Genomic DNA, 15,696 nt, shown 5'->3' with positions numbered 1-15,696 from the left:
ATTCAATCCTTTGGAGACATGATCTTATGAGACAACAACTTTAGATGAAGTTCCCAATGTGGGACTAAACTGGAAGCATGATTGTTCTCTACAGCATTGGAATTGGTCATCTAAACAATAGATCGTTTTCAAATCCTAATTAAGATGGTATCCTTTCTTTGGTTCAGTTAAGGTGGAATCCCACGCCTTCCATTTACCAGTATTTTTATTTTTATTTTTTTAATTTTCGGGTGAAAGATTACCATTATTGACCAGATGAGAAATCTGATCTAATATGTAATGCTCACATGGAATCAAAGACCTTTCAAATATAAATACTTGCCTTAAACATCATCTTGCTTATGTCGTATCGAATAAATATTATTTAAAACATTTTGATATAGTTGTGCTGTTTGATAAATGGTACGACAATAATATGAACAAAACGATTTAAATGAAACATACTGCCTTAATGCGGTACTGAATATTGAATCATTTTGTACCGAATCAATATACGGACTGTGGTCATGGAACACATACTAGTACCGTTTCAAATTCGATGCAAAAATGGTGTGAAGTAAATTTATTCATAATCGTATCAATACCATACCTAATACCTATTCCATACCACATTTCATTTTTTTTATAAGATTTCTATACCAAATTGATACCCTTAATTTTAGGTATTTACGTGAGAATCATTTTCATAAACTCTTGATCAAACAGATGCAATTCACTTCCTTTTTCTTGCTTCTACGTGTTCTTTAGCACCTATCAAAATGGTTATTGTATTAAAACTTGATCTAACATCTTTTAAGGTTAAATAAGGATGAAGGTAGCAAATATGCAATCATTTAAATGATTGAATCAATAATAAAATGAATGTTCACAAATTCTATTCTAAATAAAATCTAATTATCTTTTAGTTTTGAATTTTGATTTTAGACTTGGGGTTGTTGGAGTTTGGTTAAAAAACAAAGAATATAATATAATATATTATTTAGATAAGTTTCAAAAACGTCAAAACTCTATATCCCTAGTTTTGGTTTAGGACTCTTGATTGATTATATCTCTATAGGACTCATTTGGATGTAAAGATTCCAATCCAAGGAATTTGGCAATTCGGCATTTGCAAGGTTACCTAATTTACCATATTTGTTTAGTCCCACATTGGATGGAGCTAATGATAATATTAATTATATATACAGTGATTGCTCCTAAGTGGAGTGTATGCTTTAGGTGACGTTACGTATAGATACCACTCCCCTTTATAGGTGTCATACAAGTTTAGGAGTCAAGATGAGGAGTTAAAAAATAAGAGTTGGCTCTCTAATTTTATAAAGAAAAATTTGTGTTCTAAAAAGTGGAGAAAATCTCAGTTTTGCGTTCTTCCCTTCCTGTGTTGTATACAATCTCCGTATCTCCTCATCTATTGGAGTGTTAGTCTTCAAATCTAAAGGAGTTGTTGTATCTTGGAGGTGAGGTTGCCAAGGTCAAACTCTGCACTAGTGTTCAAATACCTAAAGGAAAAGTATATTTGTGAGTAAGAGTAAACTAAATATATTAATATTACTATTTGTTAGTATTTTCTCTTCAGTGTCAAAAAACAAAAAAAAATCATCCCAAGTACATAACCTCTTAATCAAGATCTGAGATAACCGGAGAAGCCAATGTGTCTAGTGAACAATTTCAGAATTTAAGAAATCTTTAAATCATTTTAAACATGGAAATGTTATTAAATGTGTTGGTCCAATTTTTTTTTTTTTTTTTTTTTTTTTTTTTTTTTGGTGAAAAGCAAAGTTGTTGAGGAGACTTTGAGAATACAAGGGTACACCCACTGAGTCATGGAGTAGAAAGCGATCAAAAAGTTGGGACCCCAAGCAACTAGGCCTTCTTGGATAAACCATCTACGACAGAATTGTGGGTCCTAGTAAAAAAAGAAAAAACACAATACTCAAAGCACAAAATAAACTGTGACATCCAACACAATTGAGGCAATATAGACCGCTGGGCATTATTCTTCCCAAGACAACATTGAACTAACTTGAGATTGTCAGACTTGAAAAGGACGAAACACCAATTCTCCTAAATGGCATAGCATCGAAGTCCACATCGGCATTTTTCCAACCTTCCTTCATTGAGAAATTTGAGGAAAATGTGTTGCCCTTGAAAAGAATAGAAGAACACTTACACTTTAATTTTTATCTATTTCCACTGAGATTCCTTTTTGGACACGATTACTTTATTCATTTCTTTGATTCATTCCGTTTTGTATGTTGGACACATCAATTTCCCTTTTTGTTTAATTATTGAATTATTCTTGTTTTTTATTTATTATTATGTGTATTTATTATCATTGATGGTTAAGCTGTGGATCTAATGATCGTGGATCGCACCCGCGGGTGTGCGGGCAGGACCAATACCAACGAGTGGGGTGTGACAAAGGTGGTATCAAAGCCACAAGTTTGCAAAAGTCAGTGATAGTTAATACACTGGATAATTGAGCAAACATGGCACGCTAGCAAAATAACGATGTCAAACTAGTTTTGGTTTGGGTGCGGGTTGACTAATGGTGTGGCTAATGGTTTAGACTCGAGTTAACTAACAATTTGGGTTAATAATTTATGTTATGCAAGAAAAAAAAACAAATAGAAATAGTCGAGCATCCTGCAACAAAAACCAAAATTCATTCCACCTTATAAAAAACCTATCCCCCTTATAAAAATCAAGAACCCAAATAGTAAGTAGTAACATAGAGTCTGCAAGCTCATTCCTCAAGTTCCATCAGATGGTCCTCCAAAAACAAGTCCTCAAACTAAAAACCCTTTAAACTTCATCTTGTGATGGGTTCTTGTTCTATGATAATATATATATTTCCCCCCCCCCCCCCCCTTCTATGAAATCCATCTCTTTTTGGGTTGGTATTTAGTTTGATATGTAAAAGAAATATCTCAGATTTGGATAAATATTTAATTAATTTAGACAAACTTAATACATTCAATTGGGCATTCATACCTAATCCTTCTGATTGTCCCTTACAATTAGTAAATTGAATGTTCGATCTTTAAATTTATGCGTAATTTTTTTTTATTGTCTATGCGAACTACCTAGTGGTAATACGACGATTCAAACAATATTTAATGTAAAACTATAAAACGGGTTATAATGGATTGCGCTTTCGTTTCGGGCTGGTGCAGGCCCCCTCAGCCCAAACAAGGCCTAGTTCGTTCGGGCTTATTAGGGTTATAACGGACTTGTGCAATTAAATTTTAACGATTCGGGCTGCAAATTGAGACCCCTAATTTGCTCTTTACTTTCTCTTTCTTTCTTTCAAATGTTCATATAAATCCCTTTTTAAAAATGGACTAGTACCTCTTGTTCTTTCTCATATTTCAAAATGAATAAATTTTCCTTTTTTAACCTAGTGAGTAGATTATGTTGATATTTTATTTGTTTTTCTTTTATTTTCTTTAAAATAAAAAACCACAAATCATACTATCATACTTCTATTATAAAAGTATGAACTCAAGGGACATGGCTACATTTCATTTCCCTCCAATATCCCTTTGTATTAATAATAAATAATTTTTAAATGGTCAATTAAAATTTTGAAAATTATTTGAATCAATTTAATTCTTAATTTCTCTTCTTCTCATTTTTCAAAGAAACCATTAACTCGTAACTAGCCACATTTTTCAAAGAAATCATTAATATAACTTCCCAAGGAATAGGAAGAGTTTCTACGAAAAACCAAGAAATGTTAATGGAAGAAGCCCAAGGAATAGGAAGAGTTTCTACAAAAACCAAGAAATGTTAATGGAGGAAGAAAAACTACATTAAAAAAATCAAGAGACACCGCTCCCCAGCTCCCCCAACCATCTCTCAGAGAATGTTTTGAAGAATCTGCTATTCCATCCACCTGGCTCCCCAGCCATCTCTCAGAGAATGTTTTGATCAATCCGCTATTCCATCCACCAGGCATTCCTACATTGCAACTGGTACTTCCAAAAAGAAGACACCATGACCTGAAGGAGATGAATAGAAGTAAATGGGCGTGCTCGTATTCAAAGACACAAAGATGTTTACCGGAGTTGCTGCCGCTCATTTATCTAATCTTATGGGCCTATGTGCCCGAACCAAATTGCTATGAAGGTTTTGGATGGAGCTAGAGTTTCTTGCAATCAATCTCATTAATGGAGTTTCCCAAGCATCCTCAGGTGAGACAACATCAGCAACGGCGACAACTATAACAACAATAAACACCTGTGTCAGTAAATTTTGCAACTTCTAAGTAGTTCCGACATCCCAAAATGATGAAGAGATTGAGATGGAAGGGAAAAGACTTCGGAGATGGCTGTGCTAAACAAGGGAGAGACAGCAAGAGGGAGAAAGACCTCTAAGATGGCTATTGAAGACAAGCCTCTAGCAAAGATTTCAGAGGCATTCGAAGAACTTGCACCCACCGTAAATTCAGAAACCCTCAAACTTCTTTTACCAGATCAAGAAAACACTATAGAAATTCAAAGACCAACTTCACCAGCATAGATTAAGATTCATTTCAAGTGAAAACAATCTGTTTCAATTTATTTAATTTTTCCTATTGTGCGAGATTAACGAAAAACATATTCGTTTTCAATTTGTAGCAGTTTGCACTTGTTAGGCTTTTCCCAGTTTTGGCTTTCCTTCTTTCTGTATGAATCAAAGAACTCTAAAGCAAAAGATCTAGTGTTCATGTCAACTATTGTAGTTAAGATAACTTCCACCATTATTCATAACTTCGGCATATGTCATTTACAATCTTCAATTTTGTGATTCAAATCATGTATTGGATTTGTTATTCTACCTCTTCTTCTATTTAGAAATCTTGAATTGTTCAATTCTACTCATTGTAGTAGATAAGTTGTACATTGGATTTCGACATGATTCTGGAGACCTAATGAAGATGGCGGTTCAAGAACATTGTTTTCAACAACGAATTCAATGAGGACACTGTCAGGAATGATGGGATGGTAGCCTCATCAACAGGTTCCTATCGAGATGCATCATTTTGGCCCAAAAGGACCAATTTGCAGTCTGCTACAGTCAGTTGGGTACAAAGTACATCATGCTTTCAAGGTACCAGCTCATTCTTTTTCCATTCCATCTCACTGAATCATCTAGGATATCTAAAATTGTTTTATTTCTTTAAGTTTTGTAATATAAGTGCACTTCATCGAGAATGGTAGGCACCATTACTTGAGCAACTGTTGAGTTTTTCTGGTATTATGTCTTTTATGATGTTTGAGGTTGTTTTCTTAATATTTCTATAATTTACAGGACTAGAATCCGAAAGATTCTAATGAGGAACTCCAATTCTGATATAACCCTATTTTTGACAGGTGATGATGGACTTTTTCCAAATTGCAGAGTAGTTCCGTTCACACTCATTTTTCCTAGGACTAACAGGTACCAAATCTTATGTAACCTCATAAGCTGTGAAAAAAGAGGACGTTTGCCAAAGCTGCTTTCTTGCCGCTTGATCTTTTGCTACAATGTTGCAATTGCTTGTTCAATAAGTCTAGGCTAACCAACCACAATAGAAGTCAGATATCTATGAACAGCAGGACAAAGAGAGAGAACATCAACACCCTCTGTACTAGGGTGTTTGCTTTCATTCTGTTCTTATATTTGCTTTTAGGTTCTTAAGTCAATAACAACTCTGGCATACTGTAATACCTCCTCATTTGGAGCTTCACTATACTTTGCATAGTTGCCAAGCTCTGATGCATAACCCAAATCTCCAACCTAACAAATTAATAAAAAAAAGAAGAAAAAAATTTCACCCATAGCATGCTTACTTGTTAAGAAGAAGCAGAGTGGATTTTAGGAGCAGTTATACTCGCAGTGTCAGCATAAATAACACTAGCCCCACCACCGGCCATCATAGTCCAAAAGCGCCCTTTAGGCTGCGTTTGTTTGCAAATGTGGGGTGGGAAAAAAGGGGTGGGAAAAAAAAACATGTGGGTCCCATGTGTAGTGGGGTGAGGGAGAAGGAAAGGAAAGGAAAAGAAAGGGTTTTGTGGAAAAGTGAAAGGGGTGGGTCCCACTTTTTACTTTTCCAACTTTCCCACAAAGTCCCACCAAATATGTGGGGTTTTAAAATGGCATGGGGTGGGAAAGTTGGAGCCCCACATCAGCAGACAAGTTTCCTTGAATCAAGGAAACTTGTCTCCCACTTTCCCACCCCAAGCAACCAAACAATCTAGCATTTTGGGATTTAAGGGAAAAGTAAAAAATCTACATATTTTTAAAGAATTTTCCCACCCCTTTTTTCCCACCCCACCTTTATTCCAGCAAACAAACGCAGCCTTAGGGTTCAAAACAGTAAACTTCAAGGATTCACTTGTCTGGGATATAATGGAGGTATTTATTAATATGCATTTGGCTCCACGTTAGTGGCTTTCCCATGATTTTTGGTTCAGATTTGCATGTTTTTCCACAACATCTAGCGAAATCTTCGCGAAAAACACTATTCACAGCACCTAAATTTTGAAATTTTCTCTTGAAATCTGATGGCCCATCGTGGTGGGGGTCGTGGTCACATGGGTGGACCTGTTGCGGGTCGAGGACGAGGTCGGGGGGTCCAGCGTCCTGAATTATTCGACACTGTAGAGGTAGAATTATTTTACAATAATTCCTTCCGACACCAGCCCATTGAGTACAAGCAGTTCGTCGAGCCGCTCCGGATGGCTCCATTCCAGGTGTATGAGAGATTTGCAGCACTAGGGTGGGGCTGCATGCTGAACTTTGATGAGCCGGCTTACCTCGAGCTCATTCACTATTTCTACAGCAATTTGACATTTTGCCAAGGCTCCACTTAACGGTGGAGGCACCGTACTCTCCATCTAATCTCAGGTTAGAGGTACATTCATCCAATTTGACATTGACTTATTGGCTACTATTTTGGATGTGTCGTACGTTCCCGACGAGATGAGGTGGATTCCACCCATGCCAACGGCGGGGATGATTCCATCATTACACTGAGAGGTTTCTCATCTTTTCGATGTTATGAAACCGTGAGTGTGATCACATGCAACAGGGGAGGAGCATGCTTCCTTCTCCGAGACTTATTTCTCTCATCGTGAATCGTAACATCTTGCCCAAGGGTGGGCATCAAGATGAGATATCGATCATGCAAGCGTTCATCACTTGGGGTAACATAAGAATATGTATTCATCATCACTAAGGAACCCATAAAAACGATCACTTGAAAAATCAATCTTATGATTCAAATCTTAACTTGAATTAGCATGCATCATCCTAGAAGTTTATTATTAACTATTATAGTTCTTACATGACATTGCAAAATAGTCTTGTAATAGCCTAGGCTCTCAATAAGCTGAAGCTTATCTAGGTCTAAGAACATATTCTTTATGATCAAGTCAGATATGGGTATTTAAAATCAAGATAAAGAAAACCAATATGCTCAATATCCAGGCCAATTATTAATGATGTCCACCTTATCAATCAGATGTTAGATAAATCAATTCAAATCCAACTGACATCCATCTAAGTTATTTCCTTGTAAATATAACAAATGCATATCTAAAAATGATAGGTAAATGTTTTCTATTACACAAAAAATTACTCTTTCTACTGTAGAACGGTAATACTATAGGGGTGTTGGGAAATGCCATGTCAACATTGCCACATCCGCCTCCATTAGTTTTGATGATAACAAACATGAATTACTAATGGCTATACTGAGTTGTGTTTATCTAGTTCAATATTACAGCAGGTGGACCAAATCCAACTCAATGCCAAATGCCTAAGCCCACGTTAAGGTCAGACCAAGCCAAGATAGACATGAAGTCTAAGTCAAGAAGAGCATGAAGAATGGAGTACAAGAAGACTCAAAAAACATCAATGATCATCAACTCATGCTCAAGCAAGAAGACATAGCAAATTAGGACTTAATTCACTTCATGTGTACTCATATGTAATTGCACTCAATTATATGCATATCATGTCACTAGATTGACCTAGGACATATTAGGAGAGTGTATAAAGCTTAGGGTTGGCTAGATATACCAAAAACCCAATCAAGTACTTGTTTGCACCTAACTATGCAATATGTGCTCAGACAGACTGCCGTCTGGTCAAACGGCGCTCTATTTGAGACGGACTGCCATCTGGTTAAAAATCAGCAAAGGCTACTTTTTAAATGAGATGGACGTCCATCTGAGTCAGAAGGTAGTCCGTTTGGGCTAAAATTTGCCGAGGTTCTAGTTAATGGTGGAGGCACCATACTCTCCATCCAATCTTAGGTCAGTGGTACATTCATCCAATTTGACATTGAATTGTTAGCTACTATTTTGGATGTTTCGTACGTTCCCGACAAGATGAGGTGGATTCCACCCACGGTAGGGATGATTCCATTCATTACACTGAGATATTTCTCATCTTTTTGATGTTATGCAACCGTGAGTGTGATCACATGCAACAAGCGAGGAGCATGCTTCCTCCCTGAGACTTATTTCTCTCATCATGAGTCATAACATCTTGCTCAAGGGTGGGCATCAGGATGGGGAATCGATCATGCAGGCGTTCATTACTTTGGGTAACATAAGAATATGTATTCATCATCACTAAGGAACCTGAAAAACAATCACTTGAAAAATCAATCTTAGGATTCAAATCATAACTTGAATTAGCATACATCATCCTAGAAGTTTATTATTAACTATTATAGTTCTTACTTTACATTGCAAAATAGTCTTGTAGTAGCCTGGGCTCTCAATAAGCTGAAGCTTATCTAGGTCTAAGAACATATTCTTTATGATCAAGTCAGATATGGGTATTTAAAAACAGAGAAAGAAAACCAATATGCTCAATATCCAGGCCAATTATTAAAGATGTCCACCTTATCAATCAGATGTCAGATAAATCGATTCAGATCCAACTGACATCCATCTAACTTATTTCCTTGTAAATATAACAAATGCGTACCTTATTTATTTATAAATATAACAAATGCATATCTAGAAATGATAGTTAAATGTCTTCTATTACACAAAAAATTACTCTTTCTACTGTGGAACGGTCATACTATAGGGGTGTTGGGAAATGCCATGTCAACTTTGCCACATCAGCCTCCATTAGTTTTGATTATAACAAATATGAATTACTAATTTCTATACTAAGTTGTGTTTATCTAGTTCAATATGAGAGCAGGTGGACCAAATCCAACTCAATGCCAAATGCCTAAGCTCATATGTAATTGCACTAAATTATATGCATATCATGTCACTAGACTGACATAGGATATATTAGGAGAGTGTATAAAGCTTAGGGTTGGCTAGAAATATCAAAAACCCAATCAAGTCCTTGTTTGCACCTAACTATGCAATATGTGCTTTAGACGGACATTTGTCTGATCCAGACAGTCGTCCTTCTGGTCACAGAAGCTCAGACGGAATTTCCATCTGTTCAGACGTAGCTCCTTTTGAGATTGACTGTCGTCTGGTAAGACAACACTTCATCTGAGACGGACTGCCTTTGGGTCAGACGGCACTTCGTCTAGTTAAAAATTTTCAACGGCTACTTTTTAAATGAGATGGACGTCCATCTGAGTCGACGTGTGCTGTCTAGGTTAAAATTTGTCCTGTTTCCATATCCATTGGGGGGTTGGAGCTGAGCCACTTGAAGGCCATATATATAAGCCAAATTCACCTCATTTCAGAACCTAAACCTTGACAATTGATCAACTACTCCCCAAACACTCTTAAGCTCCCAAATTAGAAGAAAACACTTGTTTTGCCTCTCACCCTTACTCTACCCTTGAAGAACATACCAAGATGTCTCAGCAAGCTCATTGGAAGCAAAGCTTTGAGGTGATTGAAGGCTTTTTATTGGAAGGTTATTATTGGTGGTGCAAATCATATCATTTGGGCATACAACTCTCACTGCATCACACTCACACAAGGGGTAAAGTATCACACCCCTTGTTAGGTAATCTCTAATCATTTATTGTTTTTACTTGTCTTCAATTCTAGTCTGGGTAGATTAGAATTTATTTTGGGTGCTTTTGCCCGTGAACAAATATTGGTTGGGTGCTCTTGCCTGTGAACAAAGATTGAAGAGGGTGCTCTTGCCCTAAGATAAACAAAGATTATAAAGGGTTTGATCTCTACCCATTCTATTGAAAGAGAATCACTAGGGAAATATTCTTTTGAGACCAAGAGGGGAGTGGACGTAAACTTGCAAAGTCGAACCACTGTAAAATACTTGTCTTGTGGTTGATTGTTATTATTTAATTTCATTAAAATTTATAATTTATCTTGTATTTGCAATCAAACCGAAAAATTTGGACAATCCACCAGTTGCAACCTAATCACCCCCATCTAGGTTGCACCAACAAGGGGGATCAAATTATTGTACCAAAACAAATAGATATAAATTCCCTTTTCTCTTTTGGCTATTGCAAAACCCAAAGCTAACTAAAACAGAGGAAGGCTCACAAAAACTTAAACACAACAGCCAGGCAGGCCATGTAAACCTCTCTTCTTATCTTTGGGTGCAACAATTATTCAAGAAAACTGGGTAGTGAAGGTGGAGGACATTACAACACTGGCACAAAAAGAGATGAAATGACACAGAAATATTGCTCCATGGAAGCCCATTGCTCAGATGAGCCTGATCCCATTAAAGAAGCACCAGTGATGGCGTTGTCCAATGGTAGGTATGGAACAGGAGGCCTGGCTCCAATTCATGGATGTCCTCTTCAGAGTTAGGTGTTTGTGGTTTCTCTTGTCCAAGTTGTGCTGCTCCTCATCAAACTTCTCACTCATTTGCTAATTTTCTCTAATCTGCTGTTGTTTATTAGATCCACGTTCCCTCTATATTTTTTGCATCGAAGGATTCTTAGGAAATAAAATAAAATAAAAAAAGTGAGTGTCCGACTGGAGACACCTCTTGGGGCACAATGGGTTCAAGGCACACCAGCTTGTAATCCTTCCATCGTTAGGAGCAAGAGGTTATCGCTGCTCTGTGAAACCAGCCTGACGCATTGCCCTCACCTCTAAGAGCCATGAAGTCCAAGCCTTCGCCTAAACCACATGGCTCAACTCCTCACTTGGAACGGGCAAGCAAGAAACTGTACCATTGAATCCGACCCAGCAAGAGCTGTACCAGCGTCCAATCACCTTACTGCCCCCCTTGGTTACAAGCTCTCGCTACTAAGCTCGGCATTCAATCCTTTGTAGACATGATCTTATGAGACAACAACTTCAGATGAAGTTCCCAATGTGGGACTAAACTGGAAGCATGATTGTTCTCTACACAATTGGAATTGGTCATCTAAACAATAGATCATTTTCAAATCCTAATTAAGATGGTATCCTTTTTTTGGTTCAATTAAGGTGGAATTCCACGCCTCCAATTTTCCAGTATTTTTATTTTTATTTTTGATTTTCGGGTGAAAGATTACCATTATTAACCAGATGAGAAATCTGATCAAATATTTATGCTCACACGGAATCAAAGACCTTTCAAATATAAATACTTGTCTTAAACATCATCTTGCTTATAATACCCACGCCATCAATTTACCATTATTTTTATTTAAAATTTTTTTGGGTGAAAGATAACCATTATTAACCAAAAGAGAAATTAATTTCTTTCTATTCTGAGCTATTATGTAATGCTCACATAGAATCAAAGATCAATACCTACCTTAAACATCATCTCGCTTATATCATTATTGTTGTGTTCATTCCGGCTCAAGCCACTGAACCGGGACAAACCATTCAAATCAAACCAGGCATATAAATCTTGTCCAGGATGGTTCACATGAGTCTTCTCAGATTAGGCCCTTCTAGGAGGAGATGTCCGCTGAAAAGCTGAGAAGTGGGCTTTGCAGTGACACCCAACTGTCATCGTGTGACTTTCTGGCAAAAGTGGCGTTGATAGGGTATTCGGCATATCTTTATCAAAGCGTCAACCTCAGCATTGAATGCACTGTGAATCATTAAATGCTCATTATTGATGGCGAAGTTTTTCATTTGTCCAAGACCAACTTCGAGTACTGCATCTCCACGTTTTGTCTCCCCAACTAGGGATTGATGTCACATCAAGGATCACTTGATGCTGACCACTTGATTTAGCAATGAGTTCTCTAGCTGTCCAGTAGATTTGCTGAGCAAGTTTCCCTAAGAAGCCATCTCCACCCTTCATCCCTGTGCATGGGCATTGTAGGGCTACGCAGCGTCCACTATCACTTGAGGTATGGACCAGCTATATATATCATCACTATGCATGGGTGAGGGGTAAGACTTGAATCTCCAGCCATTACTATCCTACAATTACTTCCTTAGAGCATTCTCTCCTTCATCTTCTTGAGCATTTACTCCTCAAGGGGGAGACCCTAGATTCCTCACCTTAACTGACTTAATCATTGGAGGTGGCTTCCCATCCTCAGAGGCAGCCCGCTCTCACCCTTGTTTTGTCTTCAGAAACCAGGTCTGAACCAAGAACGAATCAAGGAAATTAAATATCCTTTTGAAACAACACTTATGAATAAATATCGTTCAGTGATGTTATAGCATGGTTGTACTATTTGGTACTGACTAACATGAAAAAAATTGTTTACATGAACCATACTGCATTGATAAGGTACAAATATCAAAATCGGTTTGTACCGAATCAATAGAGTATGGTCATGAAATACATACCAGTATGTTTAATAAAATGGTATAAAGTAAATTTATTCAGTGTTGTATCAATACCATATTAAATATTGATTCCATACCTTCTTTTGGGTAAGATTTTCATATCAAATTGACATCCTTAAATTATAAATGGGTAAATATCATTTACCACCCCTCTTAGCTGGACAAATGGCACTTGCACTCCCTCTTACTTGGATAATATCACTTACCTCCCCTCTTACCTAGCAAATATATGAAACACCTCCCCTCTGTTAACTTTTTTTCAGTTAAATTTAACTTTTACCATTAAATATGTTTCTAAAACCCCAAAATACCCTTGGTTGAAAATATTTTTTAATTTAAACCCTAAATTACCTTAATCACCCTAGCAGCTAAAATACTAAATTATCCTCAATTAAAATAATTGTTAAAAACCAAAATACCATACTTAAAACCCAAATTATCTTTAATTATTAAAACCCCAACATACCCCCTTTTTTTTTCTTCTATCAAACAACTAAAAAAACACGAACTGCTTGATATCAAAGTGTAATTTCAATACTGAATTATAAAAAGGGTTATGGTAGCTACGGTGAAGATATTAAAGTGAACTTCTCCATTTTCTTTTCTGTTCTGGAGGCCACAAGTTCAGCTTCTAACCACTTAGTAAAATAATCAATGGCCACTATAAGAAACTTTCTTCTTGTTGATGCAGAGGGAAAAGGACCTAATATGTCCATTCCCCACCTTGCGGAAGGAACTAGACTTAAGATTGATATCAATGGTATTGTGGAGTCCTTTGAACAAGAGAATGTACCTGACAAGACAAGGCGTGCAACTTCGCAAATAATCTTGAGCATCTTTAAGCATAGTTGGCCAATAGGTTCCTTCCCTTAGGATTTTGAAAGTTAAGGCTTTGTCTCCCATATGTCCTCCGCAAATACCCTCATAGACTTCAGCTAAGGCATATTGAGCCCTTGCAAGGACCTATGCATTTCAAGAGAGGTCCCTCAATTGATTGTTTGTAAAGTGCACCCTCTACCATCGTGAATTTTGATGCTCTCCTCCTGATGGTGCGAGCATGTTCCTTATCCTTTGGCAAATAATCACTCTTGAGATAAGAGATTAAAGGATCCATCCAAGATGGCTCCTTTTCATCTATATCCATCAATTCTAACTCCTCAATACTTGGTTCATAAAGCACTTCTTGATAAACTGAAGCCTCAATATCTTCGAATCCAACTGAAGCTAATTTGGCTAATATATCAGCTTTAGCATTACTTTCCCTAGGAATTTGAGTGATGACAAAGTTCAAGAAATGAACCCTCAAGTCATTAACTTTAGCCAAATATTGAGACATTCTTCCCTCTCTGGCCTTATAAGTTTCTTGAACCTAGTTCACTATGAGCTATGAATTGCTATAAACTGCAATGCTCTTGACACAAATGGATTGTGCTAGCCACAGGCCAGCCACCAACGCTTCATACTTAGCAACATTGTTAGTTGTTGGGAAAGTGAAATGAAGTGCATAGTTGATTTCGAAGCCATTTGGGCTCTACAACATTAAACCAACTCCACTCCCTGCTGCATTACTAGCTCTATCCACAAAAAAAAACATCAAGGTTTCTAAGGACATCTCAGTTTCTTGATAGGAAGTTCATCCAGTACAGGATTCCACCACAAAATCAACTAAGGGCTGGCCTTTGATAGTTGTCTTGGGTTTAAAATCAACTTGGTGTTCACTCAATTCTCTCGCCCAAGACACCATTCTTCCCGCCAAATCTGGGCTGTGTAGGGTCTTTTTTAAGGGGACATTGGTTAACACAGTTACTGGTATGGTGTGAGCTTCCTAATGGATACCATTACAGCAAGAGCTTGCTTTTCTATCTCTGGGTATCTAGACTCAGCCTCGAGTAAAACATGTGACACATAATAAATAGGTTTTTGGACGCCCATTTCTTCTTGAACTAAAACTAAGCTTACAGCGTTAGGCGAAGTTGCCAAATACAAGAAAAGTTCCACCCCAAGGACCAAACAAGTAAGCAAAGGTGAAGTACTTAACTTAAGTTTGAAGTCTTCAAAAGCCTTTTGACATTCTTCATTCCAAGTTGTCCCAGTCATTGATTGAGAGACTTCAAAGCCACAAAGAGAGGCAAGCTCTTATCTCCATAATGTGAAATGAAACGGCTGAGTGCAACTATTCTTTTAGTTAAACATTGTACCTCTTTCATCATTCTTGGGGGCTGCATCTCAAGGATAGCCATAATTTTCTCCGGATTAGCCTCAATGCCAATTTTTTAAACCATAAAGCCTAGGAACTTTCCAGAAGAAACTCCAAAAGCTCACTTTTCGGGGTTGAGACACATTTTCTGCGCTCTAAGAACCACAAAAGACTTGTGCCAAATCACTGATGTGATCACTTCGCTTTACACTTTTCACGAACATGTCATCAACATAAACTTCCACGTTACGCCCAATCTGTTGGCAAAAGATCTTGTTCACAGCTCTTTGATAAGTGGCTCCAGCATTTTTGAGACCAAATGGCATGACAATATAATAGTAACTTTCTCTGCTGGTCATGAAAGCAGAGTGAACTTCATCTTATGGATTCATTAGAATTTAATTGTACCCTGAATAAGCATCCATGAAGGTCAATATCTCATAACTAGCAGTGGCGTCAATCAACAAATCAATCCTTGGCAATGGAAAACAATCTATGGGACACACTTTGTTGAGATCAATATAGTCAGTGCACATCCTCCACTTCCCATTCGCCTTCTTCACCACCACTACGTTTGTCAGCCATGTGGGACATTCGATGGGATGAATAAAACCAGATTTCTCTAGTTAATCCACTTATGTTTGAATGGCTTGATGTTTCTCAAGGGAGAAGTTCCTCCTTCTTTGGATAACTGGTGTTACCCCCTTAGCAATCCACAACTTATGCTCACATACACTTCAATCAATACCTAGCATGTTCTCTGCTAGCCAAGCATAGACATATGCATTTTGTGCCAGAAACACTACCAGC

The 15,696-nt window shown here is 37.4% G+C and overlaps 1 protein-coding gene and 1 non-coding gene across 2 annotated transcripts; both read right to left on the bottom strand.

The window, feature by feature from the left end:
* Positions 1–10,903: 10,903 nt before the first annotated feature.
* Positions 10,904–11,206, bottom strand: LOC149019386 (signal recognition particle RNA). The gene has a single exon (XR_016173300.1).
* A 2,414-nt stretch (positions 11,207–13,620) lies between these two features.
* LOC149019385 (uncharacterized) lies at positions 13,621–14,025 on the bottom strand. Its single transcript, XM_089154087.1, has one exon. The coding sequence runs from the start codon at positions 14,023–14,025 to the stop codon at positions 13,621–13,623; it is 405 nt and encodes a 134-aa protein (XP_089010213.1).
* Positions 14,026–15,696: the final 1,671 nt, after the last annotated feature.

Source organism: Hakea prostrata, chromosome 4, assembly GCF_041222555.1.
Source record: "Hakea prostrata isolate BN-2017 chromosome 4, UWA_Hpros_2, whole genome shotgun sequence".
Classification (NCBI taxonomy): Eukaryota; Viridiplantae; Streptophyta; class Magnoliopsida; order Proteales; family Proteaceae; genus Hakea; species Hakea prostrata.
This window is presented reverse-complemented; position numbering and strand designations above follow the sequence as displayed.